This window comes from Salmo salar, chromosome ssa08 (assembly GCF_905237065.1).
Source record: "Salmo salar chromosome ssa08, Ssal_v3.1, whole genome shotgun sequence".
Taxonomy (NCBI): domain Eukaryota; kingdom Metazoa; phylum Chordata; class Actinopteri; order Salmoniformes; family Salmonidae; genus Salmo; species Salmo salar.
Genome location: NC_059449.1, coordinates 15,261,424 through 15,287,675, shown reverse-complemented (window position 1 = coordinate 15,287,675; position 26,252 = coordinate 15,261,424). Strand labels below are relative to the sequence as shown.

Here is a 26,252-nt window from a genome sequence, read left to right as displayed (position 1 = left end):
ATACAATCTGGAAAATCAGTGATCATTGATAACTACTGCAAATCGGATTTAATGCCTTCTGATATTTTACGAAAGGTAGCTCACACACACAGGCACATGCGCGCGCACAGGCAGTGCCCTATATAGTCAACCTAGGTGGACCACACTTTAGTCATTCATCAGTCAATCATCACATCATCATGTTCTGCTGGGGAGACGGTTCGAGTGGACAGCTTGGTCTACATTTTGAGAATGTGTCTGTTCCTATAGCAGGGAATATATTCTCTGATAAAGTCACAGAAATTGCTTGTGGGGAGCAACACACTTTATTTCTCACGGTAGATGGCAGGATCCTATCATGCGGGCGCAACTCAAAGGGACAACTTGGTAGACAGAACGGAGATTCAAAACTACCAGGTAAGACAATTTTAATTATATCTCACTATTTGGGTGCAAGTATTGCTATGTAGGCTATTTCAGATTAAAGTGCGGCCAAAAGGATGCTTGCTTCTGAATTATTTTATTCTTTATCATTATGCTAACATTTTCTGGTCACTATATTGTTCATAATTACAGATTATATTAAAATGTATAGTAGCCTATATTTAGCCTAGTGAGCTTTACCACAACTTTCATAAATGGGTAGGCTATCCCTCAATAAAACTACAACATAGGCTCACAGTTGGGTTTCAGTTTCGTTTCTCAATCAAAGTTAGAGGAACGAAAGTTAACTGTTGCTATGTAATTTACTTCATCCTCAAGATGATGAACTTTCATTTAGTCAGTGGTACCCTGAGGACATAAAATATAAAACTACAAGATACAGTAACAAGTACATTACATTAGAACATTTTAACATCACAGGTATCATAAACAAATTATTAAAGTCAATCAAAACAATTGCACACCTTGGTGAACTCATTTATCATCAGGGTGTTAAACTGCCCTAGTGGCACCAGGGAATCCAAATGTAATGGTATTTAACCCTTTCCAAGACATAGGACTTCCAAATAAATCTGTGTGTTCTACCCGTTTCAGCCCCAGTGGAGGGTCTGGGGGCAGTGGTCTCTGTGGCTTGTGGTCAGGACCACTCTGTAGCTGTGTGCGAGTCAGGACAGGTCTACTCCTGGGGGGCAGGGGGTGAGGGACAGCTGGGCCTCACCCCTACTACTGTCTCCAAAGTCCCCAGGCCAAGGCAAGGAAACCTCAACTTCAACTTGAAATAGATCTTGATAGTGAAATATCATCCATGATTTACACTTTGTCAAGTAATGAGAGCCCTCTTGGATTCCACTGATCACTAACAAAGACAATATGTACTAGATGTCTCCTTTTTTTTTACAGACCAGTTCCAATACCTTCGCCCTTGCCGATAACAGTGATACAGGTTGCTTGTGGAAATTCCCATTCTTTGGCCCTGACTAAAGGTATAACGTACTGTACCTACTGATGTTTCTCACACAGACTACATTCCATCTAAACTATGATAACCACATGCATCCGTTAAACTACACTTAGAAAAAAGGTGCTGTATAAAACCTAAAAGGGTTATTCAGCTGTCCCCATAGGAGAACCCGTTGGATAACTGTTTTTGGCTCCATGTAGAACCCTTTTTTTCAGAGTGTTTTACATGAAAACAAAAAGGGTTCTACCTGGAACCTAAAAGGGTTCTACCTGGAACCTAAAAGGGTTCTACCTGGAACCTAAAAGGGTTATCCTATGAGGACAGCCGAAGAACCCTTTTGGAACCCTTTTTTCTAAGCGTGAACATCAAAAGGACAGTGAGATGATATTTATTAGGAAAGAATGTAACTCTGGAATTGTTGTTATGTAATTGTAATGATATATGTAATTTCTTTGTCTTCTACAGGAGGACAGGTGTTCTCATGGGGCCTGAACAGTCATGGACAGCTGGGCCTGGGGAAGGGAGTCCCTCTGCAGCCCACTCCTGCCCTGGTGCGCTCCCTCACTGGAGTCCCAGTGACCCAGGTAGCAGCCGGAGGAACCCACACTCTGGCCCTCACCCTCCCAGGCCTGGTCTACTGCTGTGGGGCGAACAGGGCTGGGCAGCTGGGACTCAACCGTGTGGATGAGAAAGGTACTACGGCACTCTACCTCTCTTCGTACGCTACTTGTATAAAAAGCTAATCAGGCTTATCCACCAGCATTTTCTAATTTGAACTTGGATTCCTTTGTTATAACCACTAAGTCATTTTACAGATGTATTATAATGAGTGGGAACATTGCATGATGCTTGTATGATGCTTGTTCCCCCTGCCAGGACGGTTCAACATCTGTGCTGTGCCTGCTCTCAGAGTCTTGGGGGTTTCCTTCATCAGCTGTGGAGAGGCACATTCTGCTGTTCTCACCAAGGTATCATACTATTACTGTGGAGAGGCACATTCTGCTGTTCTCACCAAGGTATCATACTATTACTGTGGAGAGGCACATTCTGTTGTTCTCACCAAGGTATCATACTATTACTGTGGAGAGGCACATTCTGCTGTTCTCACCAAGGTATCATACTATTTCTGTGGAGAGGAACATTCTGCTGTTCTCACCAAGGTATCATACGATTACTGTGGAGAGGGACACTGCTGTTCTCACCAAGGTATCATACTATTACTGTGGAGAGGGACACTGCTGTTCTCACCATGGTATCATACTATTACTGTGGAGAGGCACATTCTGCTGTTCTCACCAAGGTATCATACTATTACTGTGGAGAGGCACATTCTGCTGTTCTCACCAAGGTATCATACTATTACTGTGGAGAGGCACATTCTGCTGTTCTCACCAAGGTATCATACTATTACTGTGGAGAGGGACACTGCTGTTCTCACCAAGGTATCATACTATTACTGTGGAGAGGGACACTGCTGTTCCCACCAAGGTATCATACTATTACTGTGGAGAGGGACACTGCTGTTCTCACCAAGGTATCATACTATTACTGTGGAGAGGGACACTGCTGTTCTCACCAAGGTATCATACTATTACTGTGGAGAGGGACACTGCTGTTCTCACCAAGGTATCATACTATTACAGGCTTTTTACTGAAGGGCCCAAGGGAGGTGTTGGTGTGAAAGGAGACAAATCCGACGGCAGTTCATTAAGTTCAGAAAGAGTGTTTAATGTCCTAAACAGTGGGCCCACTGTCAGCAACCTCTCGAAGATACAATTCATTACATATTAATGAATAAAGGCAGTTATACAAAATGACTTTGAACAGAGGTGGAAAAACTAATGATCAAGTGTCTGGTGGGTGTCTGGAAGAGATATGCTACACAATAAACCATATAAGTTATCTGAGTGCATGAATACAGTCTCATACTAAATGAGAAGTTAGTTTATTACAGAATGGAATATCACAGGTAATACAGAATATGTCCTGATTATGGCTGTTAATACAGATCAAGCCTCAGGGCTACCAGAGTAAAGGTCAATCCAGTGTGTCGACCCTTCAATACTATTATACTGTCTCTTTAAGAAGTGATTAGGGCCCTGACCTGACTAGACCAGGAACAACTCTGGGCCTTGACATGTCAACAACTGGTTCTTTGTGGTCTTTAGGGTGGACAGGTGTTCACCTTTGGAGAGGGAAGCCGAGGCCAGCTTGGGCACAATGCGTCAGCTAACGAACTCCTACCCAAACTGGTAGAGGGTATGGATGGACTGGTCTCACAGATAGCATGTGGCAGGTAATGACCAACAGCATAATGCTACTTATACACATATATACACATATAATAAACAGATAGGAAACCAACCTTGAACATTCTCAGTCTGACTGTGTTTTTGTCTGACTGTAACTCTGCTAGCCATCACACCCTGGTGCTGGGGTCCTCAGGTCAACTCTGGGCCTTTGGCAGTGGGGTCAAAGGTCAGCTAGGGACTGGCAACACAGAGGGCTGCTTGCGACCCACCTCAGTGCTGCTGAAAAGGGCTTCTGGTGGGGCAGGGACAGTCATACACAACGGTACCGGATACAATGTCTATTCTATTCTCTTCTTTTCTATTTTGTATTTGATTCTATTCAATTATATTATGCATCTACCTACTGACTATGTAGTGTTTGGGTGACTGAGTAAGAACACATTACGAGATTGTATGTCCCTACAACCTCTTCTGTACATTTATATTTTTACCAGACATGAAGATATCAGTGGGATGGAATTCAAACTTCATTTACACTGCTGAGGTAATGTTTCTGACCTTTTATACCCCAGTAAAAGGGAGACTGGAACATTCTAAATGTCTCAAGCTGATAATTCATGTTTGAGATATTTTAATTCATTATATTGCTTTATCTGCCTTTGTAGAGTTCTGAAAGAGAACAGCCAATCGGGAGGTTAGATGAAGCCAAGCTGCAAAAATGGCTGACGATGGAGCAAGGAAATGCAGAGGCGGCAAGGTTCATTTAATATTATTTACATTGAATATTAAAACATAATCTACCGTAGACAAAGGTTCTTTGTTAGTATTTATTTATTTTCTAGTTAACTCAAAATGAAATAATCAACATTTATTTTACAGTTGTATTTCTTATAGTATAATTGTACTGAAACATCAAATGTGTCCACATTTGTTCCAACAGAGAAATATCCTTGATGTTCTCAACAAGTTCAAGTCTTGTGGCCAGTTTCACCAAATCCAGGTAAGTGATTTTAAAATAGAAGGTTTGAAATGAAAACTGTCTGTAGACCTAACTGTATATGTTGTGTTCCTGATAATGCTATGCCCTGTGTTTCTAATGCTACGCCCTGTGTTTCTAATGCTATGCCCTCTGTTTCTAATGCTATGCCCTGTGTTTCTAATGCTACGCCCTGTGTTTCTAATGCTATGCCCTCTGTTTCTTATGACCAGTGAGATTCCACAAGCAGCCGGAGCTTTGACAGTGGACCTAGAGGCTGCTAGCCAAGTTTTCGACCAGCTACTGAACATACCTTGGATTAGGAAATCAGTTAAGATCAACTTACTCTTTAAACCCACTTTTTAAATGAATATATAAATGAATATAAGTGACCTTGTCACTTTATCAGTCAATTTGGCATCGGTATCATTTTACAGAATTGTATTATAATAGAAGCATAGCTGTGACACTGTGACACATTACCATATATTATAAGATTAAAAAAAATTGTTGCTCAGGCAATATCATTTACATATTTTGGACTTTTGTATTCTTGTATCATCTTATAGAAGACTGGTGGTCCTCAATGGAGCCTTCCATCATGACTAAGCACATTCTGATGTGGAAGAATGCCCTGTCATTCATGCTGAGGAACGGTCTTCTGGTTACCCACAACCCCGGAGTCAAATTCCTGCTGGAAGCCCTCAAGTACCTCCACAGAGTCAGTGTCTATGTCAATCATTTTTATAGTCCTCCTGACCATTTTCTGTAGTTGGCGTTTGTCAGTATTGTTGATCATGCCCTAACATACTTCATATTGTGAACTGCAAGGCAGATGTGCAAATCTATTTTGATGCTGACATTATCTTATGTCAAAGGCAAACAAAAGGTCCGGAAGAACCCAGGAAGTTCCAGCCAGTACCTTTTATGTGGACGAGATCAACGAGAGTGTTATTCTATTGGAGGATGTGAAGCTTTGGCATTTTTGGTCAACAAGGGAGGTAATAAAATAACCAAATCATCTGTAAATTACTAAAATGTTAGAATGATAAAGTGGTGGAATCTGGTTTTACTTGTCCAGTTCTTTCAGTGCAGATTGATGGAACGAGACAAAGAGATGGAACCCATGTAGACTATTGAGATGCACTTTCATGTTTCTTTTGTGTCACTTCTAGGACACAGAGGTGACACCAGTCATCTTTTGCCGTTACCCGTTTGTGTTGAATCTGATCTGCAAGATGGCGATTTTCAACATTTTCGCACATTGTACTAAGGTATACTGTTTTATTCCACTGGCTGTTTTATATCCTTTTATTGAATCTTTGTTTTCAAGTATACCATAGCCTATCCAGTGGTTTCCAAAGACCAGTCTGTATATCACTCTAAATAGACCCTACAGCTGCCCATGTATATAGCTTACTTAATTTCTTGTGTTCTTTTTTATATTTCTTGTGTGTTTAATATCTACTTAACTTAACTGTTATTTCCCATGGTAGAGTAGGTCAGGGCGTGACATGGGGGTTTATTCTATGTGTTCTAGTTCTGTTAGGTTCTAGTTTTTGTATTTCTATGTTGGTTTGTTTGGGATGATCTCCAATTAGAAGCAGCTGGTCCTCGTTGTCTCTAATTGGAGATCATACTTAAGTAGGGGTTTTTCTACCTGGGTTTTGTGGGTGATTATTTTTGAGTAGTGTTTTTCACCTCTACGTCATGGTTTGTTGTTTTGGTTATTCAGTTTATTTATGTATTGCGTAGTTTCACAGACTAAATAAAATGTGTAACCACACACACACTGCACCTTGGTCCTCTTCTCCTTTTGACATCAGTGACACTGATATTGATTAGTGTATTGTTGGAAAAGTGCAAGCAGGGAATGCATTTCAGTGTAGTTGTGCACGTGACATAAAAAAACTTAACTAGTGTGTATTTGTATATTGCAGAAGGTTCACAAACTCGCCCACCGGCTGACAGTGGTGTGTCCTTCTGGAACGTTCCGAGACAACCCAGAATCTCCCCCTGCCCCAGTCTTCCAGTTGACCTTAAGGCGCCCGTCACTCATCAAAGATACCTTCAGACAACTGGGTGCTGCAGATCATGATTACTTCCAGAGAGAACTTGTGGTAAAATGATGACAACCTGAATTAGGAAGGACAAATGTTGAAAAAAGCTTTTCACAAGACAATGTCAGAACTCAACCTAAACGTTCCTCTGATGCTTTATCCCTCAGGTGCAGTTTGTGGAGGACATGAAGCTGTCTCTCGTCAACAAAAGGGACTTCTTCCTCCATGTGTTTGAAGAGCTGTTGGCACCAGAGTCTGAGATGTTCATGTACAACGACACCAAGACACTGGTCTGATTCCCTGCCAAGGTAAGAACTTGAATTAGGGAATTGCAATTTCATTACTGTATAATCAATCACTGCACTATCAAGCAAATAAAAATTTGCTGAGTAAGACATGTTAGATTATTCTAAAAACAATCAAAATACATTTAGTCAGTTAATAGCAACAAAAAGAGATTCAACCACTACAGCAGTGCCACTATCTACACTGTATCAATCATTAAAGCATTGTTTACAAGAATTACCATCACTCCCTACTCTCCTCCTGATGTACCAAGGTTTTATTATTAGTTAGGCTGTGCACATTCGCAGCATAAATGTTAAATTGCAGTATACAGACAAAAGAAATATACAAAAAAAGGAGATAACAGTTAGTTGAAAAAGTCTTCACAGCTTGGGATGGTGCCTGCTCTTGTTTATTCTTGTTTTTACCTCTGCCTTGGCTCATGTGCCCCTTACTACCAGCCCAGAGTGGAGGAGAAGAGCTACTTCCTGTTTGGTGTCTTGTGTGGCATGGCCCTGTACAACCACAACATTGTACACCTGCCCTTCCCTCTGGCCCTGTTCAAGAAGATGGTGGGGGTCAAGCCCTCACTGGAGGACCTGAGAGAGTTTGACCCTGTTGTGGGAAGGTACGTTTGTATTTTAGAATGTACATTTTAGCATTTAATTAGTATCCCTTAGAAATTGATTAAAATGTTTAAACATTCATTTATTTTCATTGTAATTGAAGAAGTTTGCGGTACCTCTTGGAGGACTACACTGATGATGATGAAGAAAACCTGGACATGACCTTCACCGTATGTACAGTATTGAAACTGATTGAGCAATGAAATATCCCTAGATACAGTATGTGAATAGTGGTAACTGTTTATTTTCATCAGGTGATCTGGGATGACCTGAAGGTGGAGCTTGATCCCAAAGAAACAGGAAAATCAGTCACAAGTTTTAACAAGTAAGGCTACAGCAACTTTTACTCCTACAGATGAAAGATCTTAATTTGATCCCCCTGTTGCAGTACATTTAAAAAGTGTAGTATATATTTGAGGTTTAAAAAGGCTTCAGACTTGATTTTCCCTTAAGAAAAATGTATCAACCCCTACAAAAATGTCCATTATTATCCACATAATAATTTACATTTTCTGTTGCTGCAGGATTATTTTCCTGCTGTAGCAAACTGGCTCACATTACAGTCTTACATCTGTAATGCATAATACAAGGTCGACATCTTAGAAATTACAACAAGCATGCTTTCTGTGTTTTTTAAAAAAATATAAAAATACCATTAATTATTTTTACAGGAAGCAGTTTGTTGATGCCTACGTGAACCTCGCCTTCAACCGATCAGCGGAGAAGGTGTTTGAAGAGTTCAGGAGAGGCTTCTTCAAGGTGTGTGACAGGGACGTGGTGGAGTTGTTCCAGCCTGAGGAGCTCAGGGGAGTCATGGTGGGGAAAGAGGACTACGACTGGGACACGCTCAAACAGGTCTATATACAACCATCATTCATTACTCAGTGTGGGGCTGGGTGCTGACTTGAGACATTAGGGCATAAATCAATTAATGTGTTGATGCATTTATATTGATGGGGGATTTGCTTTGATGTCAAGTTATGGGTACATTTCTCAAGTTAGGACTGGGACTAGGAGATAATGTGCTATACATTGCCTAGCTATACATGGTTCTTTGTGACTTTGAGTGGTGAATCGTTTAAATGGCGTGCAAGTTTAATATTGTTAAATTATTGCTGCCATTTGTTTGGTTTGTATATCCAGAACACTGTGTATGATGGAGAGTACCATGCCAGACATCCCAACATCGTCACATTCTGGGAGGCTTTTGAGGAACTGACAGACGACCAAAATAAATCTTTCCTCCGTAAGTATGGCACTAAATTGCTCTCGGTTGAGTAAAACTGGAGGAACCATACAGTCTTTCATAATGCTGGTTCAAGGTTTTGTCTGCATATTTGAACTTCCTGTTCTACAAGAACATTTACACATCATTTTTGTCTGAGCGACTTACAGGAGCAATAAGGGTTAAGTACCTTGATCAAGGGCACAACATATTTTCACCTTCTCTGCTCAAGGATTTGAACCAGGGACCTTTTGGTTTCTGGCCCAATGCTCTTAATCACTAGGCTACCTACCACACAATGACATTCACTATGTTTCTTCCCTTTCTGTCTACCTTTCACTCGCTCTCCCTTCCTTCTCAGTGTTCCTGACGGGCTGTGATCGCGCTCCCATCCTGGGCATGGACAAGATCCAGATGAAGTTAGCGGTCATGCAGAACTCTACTGAACTACATTTCCCAGAATCCCATGCCTGCTTCTTCCTACTGTTTCTGCCCATCTACCCCTCCAAGGAGATGCTGCTGGCCAGGCTCAAAGAGGCATGTGCCCACAACAGAGGCTTCTGGAAGGATTAATGGACACTATATATAGGCTACTGCTGTGTTCATCATTTCATTCAATGTGTTTCTTACATGTCAATATATCGCTTCAGTTTAGCATAGGATTTTGGTTATAGCCACCTTCTAGGTTCAGATTTGCCACTTTTTAAAAACTTTTAAATGTTGCCTTTTTCCTTGGTCTATTGAAAATGTTACAATTGCAAATCTAGGATATGTAGGCCTACCCTATTATAGAAAAAACATTCCTTGACTTAATGTCTACTAATTCTGAGTGATATTTTTTATATAACATTCTTATTCAGTAATATACATTCAAGAGCCTACTTATTTATGCATGTTTTCATTACTGATATAGTGTGGCATTTGATGTAAGGCCTCCCTGTGGCTCAGTTGGTAGAGCATGGTGTTTGCAACGCCAGGGTTGTGGGTTCGATTCCCACGGGAATTATGGGAATTATTTTTTTTTAATGTATGAAATGTAAGTCGCTCTGGATAAGAGCGTCTGCTAAATGACTAAAATGTAATTCTACATGTGAACATCCTTTTTTTTCTGGACATGTCTGTATCTTGTGTTTTATTTACGTAATAATTCTTTATGTATCTAATAAATAGAGATGATAAATGACATAAATGATTAGTTCACCTCAAGTGTTTTCTTTTATCAATGGGAACAGCTGTCAGCACTTTGATGCAGAGGTGTGGTTTCTCCAACGTGCATAACCTTCCCAGCTAGCACATAACGTTCTGAGAACCATATGTTTCTATATGTTGCATACAACCTTCCCATAAGGTTCTATTTAAATGAATGTTCTCAAATTGTTCATAGAACAATGTTCTTCCATGGGAATTTCAGGACTTCAGCATAATGTTTTCTACAGTTTCTCATGTTCTATTAAGTCATCAGAACATTAATAAACTCTTACATCTAGACGTTCCGCTAGCGGAACACCTGCTCCAATATCCAATGATGGGCGTGGCGCGAATTACAAATTCCTCAAATCCAAAAACTTCAATTTTTCAAACATATGACTATTTTACACCATTTTAAAGACAAGACTCTCCTTTATCTAACCACACTGTCCGATTTCAAAAAGGCTTTACAGCGAAAGCAAAAAACATTAGATTATGTCAGCAGAGTACCCAGCCAGAAATAATCAGACACCCATTATTCAAGCTAGCATATATGTCACAAAAAACAAAACCATAGCTAAATGCAGCACTAACCTTTGATCTTCATCAGATGACACTCCTAGGACATTATGTTATACAATACATGCATGTTTTGTTCAATCAAGTTCATATTTATATAAAAAAACAGCTTTTTACATTAGCATGTGACGTTCAGAACTAGCATTCCCACCGAACACTTCCGGTGAATTTACTAAATTACTCACGATAAACGTTCACAAAAATAATTATTTTAAGAATTATAGATACAGAACTCCTTAATGCAATCGAGGTGTCCGATTTTAAAATAGCTTTTCGGTGAAAGCACATTTTGCAATATTCTGAGTAGATAGCTCGCCATCACAGGCTAGCTGTACTTTAATTAATGCAAACACGTGTGTGGTAAATGGGTTGTTCGTATATACGGTCTCGCTGTTTTACCTCGCAGGGCAAAACAGAGAAGAGAGCGACACATCCTATTGTTCTCTCTTTAATACTAAGAGATATTTCCCGCTCAATGCTGGCCTGTCCGAGGGAGGAGGAGCGTGGTTTAAACTTGCTCCTCCTGTCGTCGGCGTGTAGGCTGATCCCAGCGTCGTGACGCACTCCCTGTTGCCGATTGTAGTTCTTCTTGTCTTCAACAGTTGATTTCCTCGTAGTTTATGTACTTAGCATAGCTTCCCCAGTATATTATAAAGGTTATGCATACAAATAGCCAGTTCAACCCTAACATCGGGTACGTTTTTTATCCGGCCGTGAAAATACTGCCCCCTAGCCATAACAGGTTAAGAAACAATGGTATTCTGTGGGAAATCCAGTACTTCAGCATAACGTTTTCTGCATGTTTCCTCATGTTCTAATTTAAAGTCATGTTCTCAGAACATTAAGAAAACTGCCATGAAAAGATAACATTCAAAGGATGTTGGAAGAATTATTTTAAAACATTCCTTTCCGAGCATCAACAAAATTCTCTCTTAAGTGTGTTCTGGTGTGTTGGCTGCACCCACTAATTGGCCACACCTGATCTTAATGAGTGCTTGTTTCCTTTGAAATGGGGTCTGTTTAAAGACTAAAATGAACAGCTTCTATGAGTTAAAAAAACATGGCATGCTTGCTCTGTCCTAATTCCATGGCTAGAGAGCAGAAGATCATAGGTTTGAATCTCACTGACACCATGCCACATTAGCAAAGAAATGGGTTTGCATGATTAATGCTTAAGCAAATGAACTGTGCTTTGAGTTCAGAACAGTTCACCTAAACTAGCAGTGTTATTGAAACAGTCTCAGGACATTATTTAATTACCCTCAAATAACCTTCTGTTCTCAGAATGGTAATAAAACCCCCCAGGAAAACTTTCAGGGAACCATAGAATAACCTCCCTACAACCTAAAAATGTAAGTCCCCAGAACAGGCAACATTTTTACATCCATTCTCAGAACGTTTAAAATATGTTCAGTTTCAACCGTCAGGAAACGTATGGCTTCGTCTCCAGAACCAATGGGAAACAAAACGTACGTCCCCACAACTTCCAAGGATCCAAATGTGCTAGCTGGGGTGTTTGTTTGATTAAAATACTTTACTTGGCGCCTGTTCCGTTTGCTCAGGCCATTCCCATTGTGGCATAAGTTTCTGTTTGTAGAAAAATGTCATCTCAAGTTTCGTTTTCGTTCCTTGCTGTTATTTCATATGGTCGCGTTCATCCCTTTTCCCTTTCAAAACGCACTGACTCACAGGGCGCAGAAAGACCGCATTGACCATCAAGAGTAGCTGATTATTGATACGTTTAGGAGGCGACAATAACACATTGACAATGTTTTCGTGGGGAGAGAACATCGGTGATGGCTTCGGTTTAGTAAAGTCGAATGGTTTGGTAAAGGCGAAGACGGATTGTTGCCTAAATGTCATACTCACGAAATCTCCAATTGCACATCTGTCCGCAGGTAATAAAGTGGTCGCGTTTATCAGAAATAATGGGAAAGTGTCCTTCGCTTGCAGGATGCACGAGTATAAAGATGGGAGAAGGGTCACATGGAAACTGAGTAAGTACCTTTCCTATATGTTTCCCGCAACACCACACATAGAAAAAAATAATTCCAAAGGGGTTCATCAGTTGGCCCCGTAGGATAACCCTTTTGGGTTCCAGGTAGAATCTTTTGGGGTTCAATGTAGAACTCTCTGTGGAAAGGGTTTTACATAGAACCCAAAGGCGTTCTACCTGGAAACAAATGAGTTTTCAGTTTTCCCATCCCCACTCAGACCATTCCCAAACAGTCCTAGCCAAATTCTTGTTTAAGAAATTGCTCTTTGCTAGGAAGGTTTTTTTTATTTCTAATTGAAAACATTGAGTAAGGTACTTAATTGTTACCGAGAAATGATTTGATATTGAGATAAAAATGGCTGCATTGGACCTTTTTTAAATATTTTATTTATATTTTATTTGTGTAGAGAGTGTGGAGTGCAGGGAGAAGATTCTGGCTCTGAGTTGTGGAGATGCCCATGTTGTTTTACTGTCTGAAGAGGGCAGAGTTTTTTGTCTTACCTCTGCCTCCAATGATCCCAGGTAGGCCTTGACAGAATGACACATCTCTATTCAGGCCTACTCACACAATGTTTTGATGCATCTGTCAATTTTAGCAACTGAACATATTGAAATAGTCACTTTTGGTCTGTATGTTTCTCTTGTGTTTTCTCAGACCAGTGGGTAACTTGAATCAGGTAATTCAGGTTGCATGTGGAGACCAGCATTCCATTGCACTAACCCAAGGTAAACAATTACATTCTAAATCACTCAGTTTGAGACGGGATATGATAGGAGGCTGTCTGTGCTCTTTGAATGTCCGTTATACCAAATAGTCTCTGTTCCAGGTACATAGATACTGGAACCCCACACACTGTCAAAACAATAAAAAAATATACTGAGGCTTTAATGCTAAAATAGAGCTGTTTTATTGGGACATGTCTGAAAGTTCATAGTGCAGAAATAAAGGGTGAAAAAAAACTAAATCAGTTTGAGAAGGTTCACAATAGACATTTAAAATAAAACTACATTTATCGCATACCAAGAGAAACTCTGACAATGCAGCATGTGTCCTGTGAGATTTCCTATGTACAAATGTTATTTTACCTTCCATTAGATGGTAATGTGTTCACGTGGGGCCAGAACTCCAGCGGACAGCTGGGTTTGGGGAAGGGAGAGCCCAGCACCTTGTCTCCCCAGCCCCTCAAGTCTCTGTCAGGTATCCCCCTGGCTCAGATCACCGCTGGGGGAGACCACAGCTTCGCCCTGACCCTCTCTGGAGCCGTGTTCAGCTGGGGCAAGAACAGCACCGGGCAGTTGGGACTGGGGGACACAATAGGTACTGTATACACAAATATTACTATGCTAATGTATTTTCATTAATAGTTGGTATCTTTTAAAGAAAAGTAGTACATTTGATATGTTTGAAGCAGACAGTATGAGTAGATCTGATCATTATTTAGTCAAAAAAAGAAAAAGACGAGCAAGGAAAATAAATCAGTGAATTCTATTTTCTACAGACAGACCTGCTCCAGCTCCTGTTGATTGCCTGAATCTAAAGAAGACCATTACTGTTTCCTGTGGAGTGGAGCATACTGCCGTTCTGACAAAGGTTCTGACGTTTTTTACACAACAATATTTCCAACTGATACTATGTTTTTACTCCCAGTACCATTAAGATCTAAAGAATGTTTGGACCAATGATGTCTTGCTGGTTGCCATCACACACAGTAGAAACATTCATATCAACAACAGGTGCCGAACACATCATCATGATAACTGTGTGAATGGGTTTTGTTCTAGGGAGGTTTAGTGTTCACATTTGGCTCGGGTCGACATGGACAGCTTGGACACAACTCTCTCAGAAATGAACTACGACCTCGACTGGTGGCCGAACTCTGGGGGGCAAAGGTGACCCAGATAGCCTGTGGAAGGTATGTAGTTACTAGATTGATTGATAGAAGTCATGTGAATCTCTGTACAATCATACATATTCAGACAAAGATCAATGGATGTAGCTTGGATGGTAAGATCAATCTTGGAGTGACACTGGGTGTATTCTTGGATATATCCATTCTTAGGGATCACAGTTGATTTGTGATTTTTTTCCTTTACCTACAATCCTGTTTGTCAAATTAGAAACCACACGTTGGCGTTCGTGGGCTCCTTCAAAAAGATCTACTCATTTGGGCGTGGAGAGCAAGGGCAGCTGGGAAATGGAGTCAAGATGGATCAGTCTGTGCCTCTGCCAGTACAGCTACCACAGGGTAATTAAAACATTCCTTTCCTCTGCATAACGTAACCTAATTAAAATGCAATACAGTACTTAGGCAGAAATGTTGGTCTCTATGAAATGATAAAATAACAGGTTTATAACATCGTGACTGTTTTGGGTCATTTTCAGGCCACATTGATGACCAGCAAATTGAACAAACCTTTGCTGGAGGAAACCATTCTTTTGCCTTGTGCAGTTCCGCTAAGGTATTGCATTTACAGTTAGTTTGTTCTGTGTTAGTCCTTAGTATTTAAGATTGTTTTTATACACTGCGTCAAATTGTTATTACAGGAATCAGCAAAAGGGTTGAATGACTCCAGTGTTGAAAAAATGACTCGAACATTAGACAATGATGTCATTGACAGATGGATCTTGCAATGCGACTCAAAATCATGGGAGAAAATACAGAAGTAAGTACCCCATATGACCAAACGTATGTGAACACCTGCTCATCGAACATCTCATTTCAAAATCATGGGCATTAATATGGAGTTTGTACCCCCTTTACTGCTATAACAGCCTCCATTCTTCTAGGAAGGCTTTCCACTAGATGTTGGAACATTGCTTCGGGGACTTGCTTCCTTCAGCCACAAGAGCATTAGTGAGTTCGGTTACTGATGTTGGGCAAATAGGCCTGGCTCGCAGTCGGCGTTCCAATTCATCCCAAAGTTGTTGAAGTCAGGGCTCTGTGCAGGCCAGACAAGTTCTTACACACTGATCTCGACAAACCATTTCTGTATGGACCTCGCTTTGTGCATGGGGTCATTGTCATGCTGAAACAGGAAAGGGCCTTCCACAAAGTTGGAAGCACAGAGTCGTCTAGAATTGTATGCTGTAGCATTAAGATTTCACTTTACTGGAACTAAGGGGCCTAGCCCGAACCACAGTTGGCACTATGCATTCGGGCAGGTAGTGTTCTCCTGGCATCCGCCAAAACCAGACTAGTCCGTCGGACTGCCAGATGGTGAAGTGTGATTCATCACTCCAGAAAACGTGTTTCCACTGCTCCAGAGTCCATTGGCGGCGAGCTTTAGACCACTCCAGCCGATGCTTGACATTGCACATGGTGTGCGGCTGCTCGGCCATGGAAACCCATTTCATGAAGCTCCCGACGAACAGTTCTTGTGCTGAGGTTACTTCCAGAGGCAGTTTGGAACTCGGTAGTGAGTGTTGCAACCGAGAACATTTTATTTTTACGCGCTTCAGCACTCAGCGGTCCCATTCTGTGAGCTTGTTTGGTCTACCACTTCGTGGCTGAGCCATTGTTGCTTCTAGACGTTTCCACTTCACAATAACAGTGTTTACAGTTGACCGTGGAAGCTCTAGCAGGGCAGAAATTTGACGAACTGACTTGTTGGAAAGGTGGCATCCTCTGACAGTGAAACGTTGGAAGTCACTGAGCTCTTCAGTAAGGCCATTCTACTGCCAGTGTTTTGACTATGGAGATTACATGGCTGTGTGCTCGATTTTATACACCTGTCAGCAACCAGTGTGGCTGAAATAGCCAAATCCACTAATTTGAAGGGGTGTCCACATACTTTTGTATATATAGTATATGATACAAATAAACCTGATCCCCAGGCTCGATACAAATAAACAACTCATGATGGTGGACAAGGCAACACAAACATGCATGAGTCAGTGACACAACAACTACTGAAAAGATGAAGGTCTCAGGAACTTACATACACTGAACTATAAGATACTTCACTTTTATTTTCAGGGAAATCACAAAAACGTTCTCTTCTGCATCATGTTTAAATGGGAGCTTCCTGGACAAAAGGTAAGAACTCACTGCCTATCCATCAATGTTTTATCACATTATTGAATACTTTTTATTGTTGCATATTTAATAGTATTTTTTGGTCTTATTACTCTAGTTGTGACAAACATTACCAAACCTCACCGATGCACTCTGGCCTGGACTTGTCACTCGCCCAAATGGCTTTTCAAAAGCTTGCAGAAAAGGACAAAGTTCTGGCTGAGGTATCATTTCATTTATTATCTTTATGATCAGATACTTATTTTCAATACTTCTGTTTGTTGTCCTTCATATTCAATTTGACCAGTCGTTGATACTGTAAGCCACGATAAGTCATTTAGTTGTGACCCACAAGCACTCCTGTCATGGTTCTAGGTTAAAAATGTCGTCCAGCGCATACTCCTTCCCTCTCTGAGTAAGGATCCCATTGGTGTGGAGGGTCTGAGGGTGTACCTCATCATCCCCGAGCTCCTGAGAGTTCTCCTAAAACAACATCGCATAGACATTACTGAGGCCTTCGCTGCTGCCATCCTCAGACTGAACCCAGACAAGCTCCAGGTCCTTGGTAAAGTCACCATCCATCAATACACGTCTTGTCTTTTATTTTCTTCTCTTCTATTTTCTTCTTCTATTCTCTTCTATTTTCTTCTATTCTATACTCTTTTTTTTTAGATACATGAGGTCATCTGTGTGCTCTTGTATCAACTAAACTCCAGGCTAATTCCAACAGAGGGCCTATGGTCGACACTGTCAGATTCCTTCTTCCGAACAGTGGTGAAAGCATTCCACTCAGTGTCAGCAGAGTATCTTCAGCAGATGGCGGTCAAACGATGTGATCATGGAAAATCATTAAAGAAGACTTTTGGGGTTCTGCAAAGGCTTTTTGATGTGGGTATTATTTGATATTTTCAAATATTGGTCATGGCCCCAAATCATTTTAAATGTTCACTGCACTGCATATCAATATCCTCTCTTGCATGTAGGCGAACAGCAAGAGATGCAGAAGAATCACAGTTGACACTTTCCATATCAACAAAATCAGTTCTCTCTTTCAGTCTAAGCTGGTTTGTACAATACAGTGCATTTCATACATATTTCTGCAACAATCATTTAATGAAAAACCATGCAATGTTTTATTTCAGGTCCTGCAATACACTGCATAATGTCTACTTAGCGCTTTCACCTCTCCGAACTCAGGTACTAGACTTACATTCAGAACTGACAGAGCTGGTCTGGGACTTCTTTGGGGAGGATGACACATATTGGATTGAAAGCGAGATGATATTGAGCAAAATAAAACGTTATAAGGTATTTATGTTATTTTCCAATCACTAGAAACATATTAGTATTTTGGGGAATCGACTACAGCCAAGGTAGTTGGGAAATGACACTAGGTTGTATTTTGAGTGGAAAATCCCTTTACATTTTGCACTTTAGGATAACATATTTTGCCTCCTGAAGAACAACCCCTGTATCCTGGACACTGAAACCAAATGTATAGTGTGGATGTATGCCTTTGATCAGGTCAAAGTAAGTACCTGCATTTTTTTTAAGTACACTGCAAAAAATGACTCTTGATCAACCTAAAAAAATCGCATCAACTGGTTAGAAGTAATTGAGTTAGGATTTCTCAATTGAGAAAACCTAACATTTATTGAAACCAAATACATGATTTAATGCCAACTGTTATATTTGATTATTAAGAAACCTATGTTTCAAGTTGCAGCCTATTTCAACACTCAACTTACTTTTCCTCTTTGGTTAAACCTAATAAATCACAAATACTCACATCTGATAGGCTGCCACCGCTACATTGCGCCCACTGCTATGAGGTATTGAAAGCAATTTAGACGCTTTCATTCAATTCAAAAATCACATTGATCTGTCAAATTCGGTATGTGATTTTAGACAAATTGAATAGAACACTTAAGATGAACAACAGTGCCATGCCACTTTATTACAGTGTATGTTAGACATTATCCTGCTTGAAGTTGCCGGGCACAAGGCAAATTGAATTCACCAAAAATGTTATTTTTGCTGTTCTGCCAAAATGTTTTCTCTAATATTCACATACCTTTTAATAATCTTATCCAAGGATTGTCATGAGGACTTCGAATACGGTGGGCTTTGTGACGAAACCCTAAAGGTGGACCGGGAAACACTTCTGGATGATACCTTTCAGCAACTGCGAAAAAGGACTTGCAACATGGTGGCTTTAAAGGTAAGTGTTGTGTTTTCTGTATTTTGGAGAATGGGTAGCTTTCTGTGGGACTATTTAGATTAGTCATCTCAAGGGCTCTAAACTGTTTTTGTCTCCAGGTGAAGTTTCAAGCAGAGAATGGTGTGGATGACGGTGGCGTTTCACTGGAATTCTTCAGGCTCCTGGGGAGGGAACTTCTCAAAATGGAACCAAAGACACTGGAGGTTTACGAGTCTGGACTAGCATGGTTCACAACAGATGTATGTTCCATATTCAATTACAAATTGTTCCCAGATTTAACTCCATCTTTCCCCCACAATTTTATTTACTAAATTAGAAATATCCATTCTTAGAAATGCCAATTATGGTACTGATATTATACTATTAAATATTTGTAATATTTAACGGCTTGTGGCATTGTATTTATTTTTTTATTTTTTTTTATCCATAGGACGGCGGTATCACTGATGAATTCTACTTACTTGGGCTACTCTGTGGGAAGGCCCTGTTTAGTCAGTGTGTTCTGAACCTCTGCTTCCCTCTGGCTCTCTTCAAGAAGCTTCTGGGTCTGACTGCAACATTGGATGACCTTAAAGAGCTGTCTCCAACTGAAGCAAGGTACAATTATTCTGCTGAAAAAGAAGAGGGGTCCATAATATATGTTCATCTCTTCAACTGCTGCTACAGTACAGTGTAAAAGTAGAAAGTCTCAAAACACCATGATTGTGTAATGAAACCAGGAAAAGTAGTGCACCTAAGATGAGATCTGGTGTTTGGAGGGGGTTTGAATGTAAACCCAATGGAAGTGTTTTTATTTGTTTTATACTTTGTTTTTAGTGTAGGAACACAAAGAAAGTACAAATACAGTAAAATAAAAGAACAACAAAAAAGATCTGGCAGTTATAGTGCACGTCATACCTTCATCATATTAGTTACATTGACATCTTTGAATTAGACCTTTTCCAAGTACGAAACCTATTTTCCCAGTGTTCCTGACCTCTCCTCTTGTGTTCTTAAAGCAAAGGTCATACGCTCCATGTGGTGTATTTCTTTTACAATGTCTATCCATTGTGTCACTGTGGGAGGGTCTTTTTGTAGGCATTTCCTAGTGATAGCCTTTTTACTGGCTGCCAGTAGGACCTTCAAGAGGTACTTTTCTCTATTGTGTAAGTTATCAGGTATTTCACCCAAGTACAAAGAAATGAATGTTTGTTCTATGTCAAATCCCATTATTTTTCCAATGTTAGATGTTATTTCTCCCCAGTAGGTTTCGATTGCGGGGCAAGTCCAAAAGAGATGAGTGATCCACCCTCGATAGGCCGCATTCTCTCCAACAAGGATGTAGGGAGCCAGTCTGTTTTGATTTCAGTTTAGGTGTTATGAAGAAACGTACAACATTCTTCCAACAGAATTCTCTCCGTGACCTTGAGTTGGTGGAGCTTTGTTGAGTCTCTAATATGTTCAACCATGTTTCATCAGTTATTTACATGTTAAGTTCCTCCTTCCATTTCTTTTTAATATAGTTTGTAGAATGTTTCTTTAAGGGTGGAATACCCAAATAGAGTTTTGAGTTTTTTTTTTTTTTACTCCCCAAGTTGTATGTGTTAGTGAATACTTGGATTAATTTTGGAGGTGCTCGAGGGTCAGTCACTTTTATCTCCCTTAAGAAATAGTGTCGAACTTGTAGGTATCTGTAAAAATCTGGTTTATCCAAGCCATGTTTTTTTACTTAGGTCCTGGAAGTTATCTAGGTCCCCATTCCTTATGATTGTACTGAAAGATGTGATGCCTTTCTGCGTCCATTGTTTAAATCTGCTGTCCTGAGTTGCAGGGATGAAGCTGGGGTCGTATGCAGGCCAACTCAGCAGTTTGATCACTCTGTCTAATTTATTTTGCTTAACTACCCTAAACCATGTCTTCAGAGAGGAATTAATCCACTGATTTTGTCTACTGTATATTTCTATTACCATGTCCTTATTTCCCAAAACTGACTGTATGGGTGTCTCTGTCAAAGTAGTCTCAATGTCTTTCCATTTGGGTTCGTATTCTGAATTGCACCAACACACCAGAGGTCTCAATTGGGCTGATGCATAATAATCGTTTAGGTTTGGTAAGGCCATACCCCCACCGTTTTTTGGTAATTGTAATGTTGTATATCTAATTCTTGGTCTCTTACTGTTCCAGATAAACCTTGATATCCGTTTATCCAATGGAAGTGTTTTGATGCACAGAATGTGTTTTAAAACAGAAATGAAGTACTCTGAAACACCCAAAGTGGTTCTTCAACCTGAATATTTGTGTTTTTAAAAGTGTTGTGAAAACACTTTTTAGGATTTCAATGCATGTAAAAGGAAGCATCAAAACACAACTATGTTTCTCATACAATCACTGGTTCAGTAATGCAAACGGTTTATATCCTAAATATTGATTGATAAGGGCCTATGGAGAATATTTTTTGGTGGAATTCTTTTTTCAATGCTTTATTTAGACAGGTTAGAAACAGGAGGGGCAGTAAGATGGTACATTTCGTTGGAATTTTACCCACTCAACTACGCAGCCACACTAAGAAATTATTCTGGGGTGAATTGAAATTGACAACAAAAAAAGACCAACATATACTTTATAAAAATGTATGCAAGTCGTGCAGAGCCCATGTCTAGCGATAACGTACCTGGCCTAGACATGTCACCCCTCTCCCCATCGAAGACCGGGGTTAAATTCCCCGCTCCAACCCTTCAGTCTGTTTCTCCCACCTATCTGTATCTTCTCTGTCATTTCATAACCGTCTCAATAAAGTGTAAAAATACCCCCCCAAAAACATTTATTTTTAAATGTATGCAAGTCGTTGCAATGATTTGTTAATGTCATTTTACCAAAATAATGTATGAATAAATCCAACTTAATATGTTTCTTAAAATGTAGGTATCTTTCATTAGGATAACCAAAACATTTCACGATGATGTGTTTCAATACTCCTGCAAAATTAAGGTTTCGTCTCCTTCAAGTTGGTGGCAGCTCAGTTGCCACTAGTTTGGGTGTAACAAAGCACATTTTAACAGTGTAGTTGTTGTTTTACAGATATACTATTATCTCCTCATATCACATTTATACTGTTTGTTTGTTTAAAATTAGCTGCTTGCAGGATGTGTTGGATGAAGATGAGGAGGTTGTTGAAGCGCTGGATTTGGTTTTCATGGTAAGAGAGAATTGATACCTTTAGCCGTTTTTGGTAGCCTACACAGGTAACCCCAGCTGATGCAGTACTAATCTTTATTGTCTTTTGAAGGACAAAGGGCAAGAACTGATACCAAATGGAGAGGAGCTCCCAGTTACCATGTTCAACAGGTATATTTGATGACAGTAATCTTATCAATTTATGAATTTCTTGAATTAACAAAATTATTCCACAGGAAGTGTTCTGTACTCATAAATAAACATTGGTCTGTCATATATCATTCACAGGAAGAAATATGTTGACTTGTACGTTGACATGAAGCTCAACAAGTCGGTGCAGAGCCAGTTTGCAGACTTTGAGAAAGGCTTCCACAAAGGTTGCCCTACACAGGCATGGAGGATGTTTCTACCTGAGGAGCTGATGACACTTCTACAAGGAGATGACAACTACGAGTGGGACAAGTTGAGAGAGGTAAAGTTCTACCTGCTTAGATATGTCATAAAAGTACATAAGCAATATAATATGGAAGTTCATACATGTTTGGTAGCCTATATAGCAGCGCTATGCTCCCAGTGGTTAAATCTGGCCCCATTCTGTTTGGACTATACAGTCTATGGCTATAATACAGTGGCATGGTCTACTGTACATGCGGTTGTTTCATTATGTTTTTCTCTGCAATAACAGAATGCCCAGTATCAAGGATATAGGCCCACAGATGACATCATCCAGAACTTCTGGATAGTTTTCATGGAGTTCTCTGAGGAGCAAAAGAAGACGTTCTTAAGTGAGTTAACAGACAGTTAATTAAACTGAAATAATTGTATAGCTCCAGAAATGCTTCGTCAGTGGATAATTATTATCCTCTAATTTCTAACTTCTAGCTTTTCTGACTGGAACGGACAGACTGCCCAGAGGTCGAAGTCTCTCCAAACTGCAGATGCAAATCACGTCTTTGGGCAGTACTGAGGCTGATGAATATTATCCGAAAGCACAAACCTGCTCTGTGACGTTATGCCTCCCTAACTACAGCAGTATCGACATTCTGCGGGAGAAACTTCTCCATGCGATCACCCACTGTGATGCGTTTGGAGATGTTTGAAATGGGAAGCATGTTACTAGTCGCCTAGCAGTTTGTTTTTATCTACATCTCTTAATATTATGATTTTATTTAGTCAAGGAAACCCATTCAGAGCTAACAACTGAAAGTATTCAGACATTAAGAGCAGTCTTTATAAATATAATACAAGCAGTATTTGTAAATGTAATCTTTCATAAATGCTTAATGTTTTTTTCCAGTTAATAGAAGCATCTACGCCTCCTCCGGACCCCTCGTAGCCTAATGTGCTGTTGACTGGCCAAATAATGATGATCTAGATGAATGAAAGCCAATCATACTTTGATGATCAAACAGTGGAGGAAATTTGAGTGAAATTCAGAGCTCTTTATCTCTTTAGAGTGGCTGTGGGTATGAATTCTTAGGGACCCTCTTTCGGAAATTTTAGGATTTTAGCTAACCTTAACCCTTTTTCTAACCTTAACCTAATTCTCCTAATCTGCTACATTAATTATCCTAATTTGCTGTGTAAGTTCTAGTCAATTCTGACATAAACTAGCCTATTCCATCTTGACAAAAAAAACTTCTCCTGGTAGCTAAAGGTCGGAAGATTCTGAGCATGTGCGTAATTCTCTACTTTCAGCACAGTCTCTGCTACAGTTTGGCTGCCCAGAGAACAGGATACACAGGTGAATGGTGCTTGTTTAATAAAGTTAGATCAAAGCTGAATCAAATATATTAGCATCAGGGCTGTAGCTACATAAGAGGACAAATGAAAATAAAATAAGATCTGCTTTAATATTGCAGATTGTGGCTTCTATCAATGTAGTTGTCTGCATCATTTCCAATCCCCCATATATTTTGGGGGTAAATACAGTGTGTGTATATGTATGTATATATATTTTTTTTATCCCTAACCGTACCACCCCTCCCCGAATTGGAGTAAACTAATGGACAACACTTTGGCTTCTATTTCCAGTTTATACATACTGTCACACCAGGTGGCTTGTGGATTCAGGAGAGGTGGAGTCAGGCGCAGGAGACAGAATGATTCCGTGAATACATTTTAATAAAATATCCACACGGAAAATATGCAAAAGTATGGAGTGCAAGGTGTGCAGAAAGAAACGCACCACCCTTAAAAGAACGTAACCAGGGACGCAACCCCAAAACGAACAACGTAACTCCAAAAGGGAAAACACAGAACCTCATAACAAAACACACCCTGACAACGAACAATCCCGCACAAACAACAAACCTAACTAGCTAGCCTAAATACCCTTCCCCACTAACAACTAACACAAAACAGGTGCGCAACTAACCTAGGCCTAACTAACAGAACGTGAAACATAAATCGATGGCAGCTAGTAGGCCGGCGACGACGACCGCCGAGCGCCGCCCGGGCGAGGAGGTGCGCCACCTTCCGTAGGTGCCGTGACATACAATATATATTTTATGGAAACAGTATATTTTACATTAGTTATCTTTTGTTTGTTTTTAGTCCCATCCTTCAGCTACCCTCAAGCCATCCTATCTATCTCTGAAGACCACCCAGTTTGAGTTCTATTTGCCATATATTTTTCAACTGTGCTGTGTAGGGCCTGAACTTATTGTTGAGAGTTAGAATAGTAGAATACATATTGTTCAATTGGCAGTTTTCCTCTTGTTATATGTCACTCAATTAGCCCATGTTAATTCATATTTTACAGATTGGTACATTAGCTATCTAAACTTGTACATTTTAGAAGACACTCTTATCCAGAGCAATTAGACTTAAGTAACTTGCTTAAGGGCAGATCAGCAGATTTTATAACCTAGTCGGCTCGGGGATTCACACCACCATCTTTTCGGTTACCGGCTCAATGCTCTTAGCAGCTAGGCTACCTGCTACCATGTAGTAATCATCGCCAAATTACTGACCAGGCACAGAGGGCACGTGCCCAGGGGGCCCCCATTGATTTGTTTAGTTGCGCTCACTCAGATATCATGTTAACGTGACATAAGTCATGGTAAAATGTGTAGAATTGCAGGAAATTAGCAGTGGACCTGCGAACAAGTTCTGTAAAGCAAATGTATTTGTTTACCTTTTGTTAATAAAATAATTTTTCTGCTTACAGATTCCTCTGTATATATTCAATTATAGTTTTTAATCCTCCCAGTGCTGAGTTGATGTGAGTTAATGTGTAGTGGCTAATTGTATAGCTAATAGGCTCTGTGTTTCTGGATTGACTGAGGTGAATGACGCTACAGCAACAAACGTGATAACGGCTGGGGGTAATTTTTGCTTGTTTTTGTTTTTTTTCCAAATAGCATTTTTGAGTTTTTAAATTGTATAGAAAGTCTATGGTGTGTTTGCATCCACATGCCGACCTCCGTCCCCCATAATGTTCCCTTACTTGGCAACTTGTTTCCAATCTCCCACCTTCATCATCGCCTGGCTGTAGGGTCTGATGTAGGGGTCCACACTCAGGAACACAGCCTCCAACTGTTGGTGTATTCATTAGTGAACACCGTACCAAAACGTTTTGCAACGGAAAACAATTTGCAACAAAAATGTGTAATTTGTTCAAAGGTGTATTCATTAGTGCACACCGTTTTGCAAAGAATACACTTTTTTTTGGTGGGGGACAAATTCTGATTAGTCCCTCCCCGTTTCGGCGCATATAACCTGTGGTTAATACATTTGCATTAGAAACAGGTTATCAAGTCATTTTACATAACATGGAACGTGTTAGAATTGCAAAAGGATGTGTGAAATTTTCAGTAGGATGTGCATGTGTCCTAGACAATTTTCCCCTCAGGGACATTAAAGGGCAATTACACCCATTTTCAACTTCATATTCATTATCTCCAGCACCAATCCAGTGTCTACATATGTGAAACAGTGCTCTTCTATGATCCGTAGTTAAAAAGATAAGAAGGTCCTAAAAAAATGCTTCTCTGTGACATCACAGGGTAGGATTCAAAGTGTAAAAAACAGTGATTTTTTTTTAAAACCTGCAATGTGGTTCTACCCAGAGGGAAGGTATTATCTTGCTCCCCACATCACTGCGAATCTCAGTGTTGGAAAACCACTATTTTAAAAACTTTTGATGTTATCGGGTAGGACTTTTTAATGTGTTATATATATTTTTTTTACAAAACATAGAAATGCACCGTTTCCACATATGTACACACTGGTATTGTGCTGCAGATAATGAAATTAAGGTTGAAAAGTGGTGGAATTGCCCTTTAAA

The 26,252-nt window shown here is 40.0% G+C and overlaps 1 protein-coding gene and 1 pseudogene across 1 annotated transcript; both read left to right on the top strand.

The window, feature by feature from the left end:
- The first annotated feature begins 97 nt into the window (after positions 1-97).
- LOC106610264 (probable E3 ubiquitin-protein ligase HERC4) lies at positions 98-10,003 on the top strand (annotated as a pseudogene).
- A 2,143-nt stretch (positions 10,004-12,146) lies between these two features.
- Positions 12,147-25,130, top strand: LOC106610285 (probable E3 ubiquitin-protein ligase HERC3). Its single transcript, XM_014209557.2, has 24 exons — positions 12,147-12,572; positions 12,979-13,093; positions 13,227-13,297; positions 13,668-13,889; positions 14,071-14,162; positions 14,354-14,484; positions 14,690-14,817; positions 14,955-15,031; positions 15,117-15,235; positions 16,549-16,608; positions 16,706-16,811; positions 16,963-17,152; positions 17,318-17,475; positions 17,571-17,651; positions 17,785-17,895; positions 18,025-18,117; positions 18,683-18,808; positions 18,907-19,047; positions 19,239-19,405; positions 21,920-21,983; positions 22,074-22,132; positions 22,250-22,433; positions 22,647-22,746; positions 22,844-25,130. Exons 1-24 carry the CDS (start codon positions 12,344-12,346, stop codon positions 23,059-23,061), a joined length of 3,042 nt encoding a protein of 1,013 aa, XP_014065032.2. The 5' UTR covers positions 12,147-12,343; the 3' UTR covers positions 23,062-25,130.
- The last annotated feature ends 1,122 nt before the right edge of the window (positions 25,131-26,252 follow it).

Bases quoted from the DNA above. Each gene is read 5' to 3' on its own strand.
- LOC106610285 (XM_014209557.2), top strand. From the start codon at position 12,344: ATGTTTTCGTGGGGAGAGAACATCGGTGATGGCTTCGGTTTAGTAAAG. The intron at 14,818-14,954 runs GTAATTAAAACA...GGTCATTTTCAG, and splicing joins GCCAGTACAGCTACCACAGG to GCCACATTGATGACCAGCAA. The intron at 17,476-17,570 runs GTGGGTATTATT...TCTTGCATGTAG, and splicing joins TTCTGCAAAGGCTTTTTGAT to GCGAACAGCAAGAGATGCAG.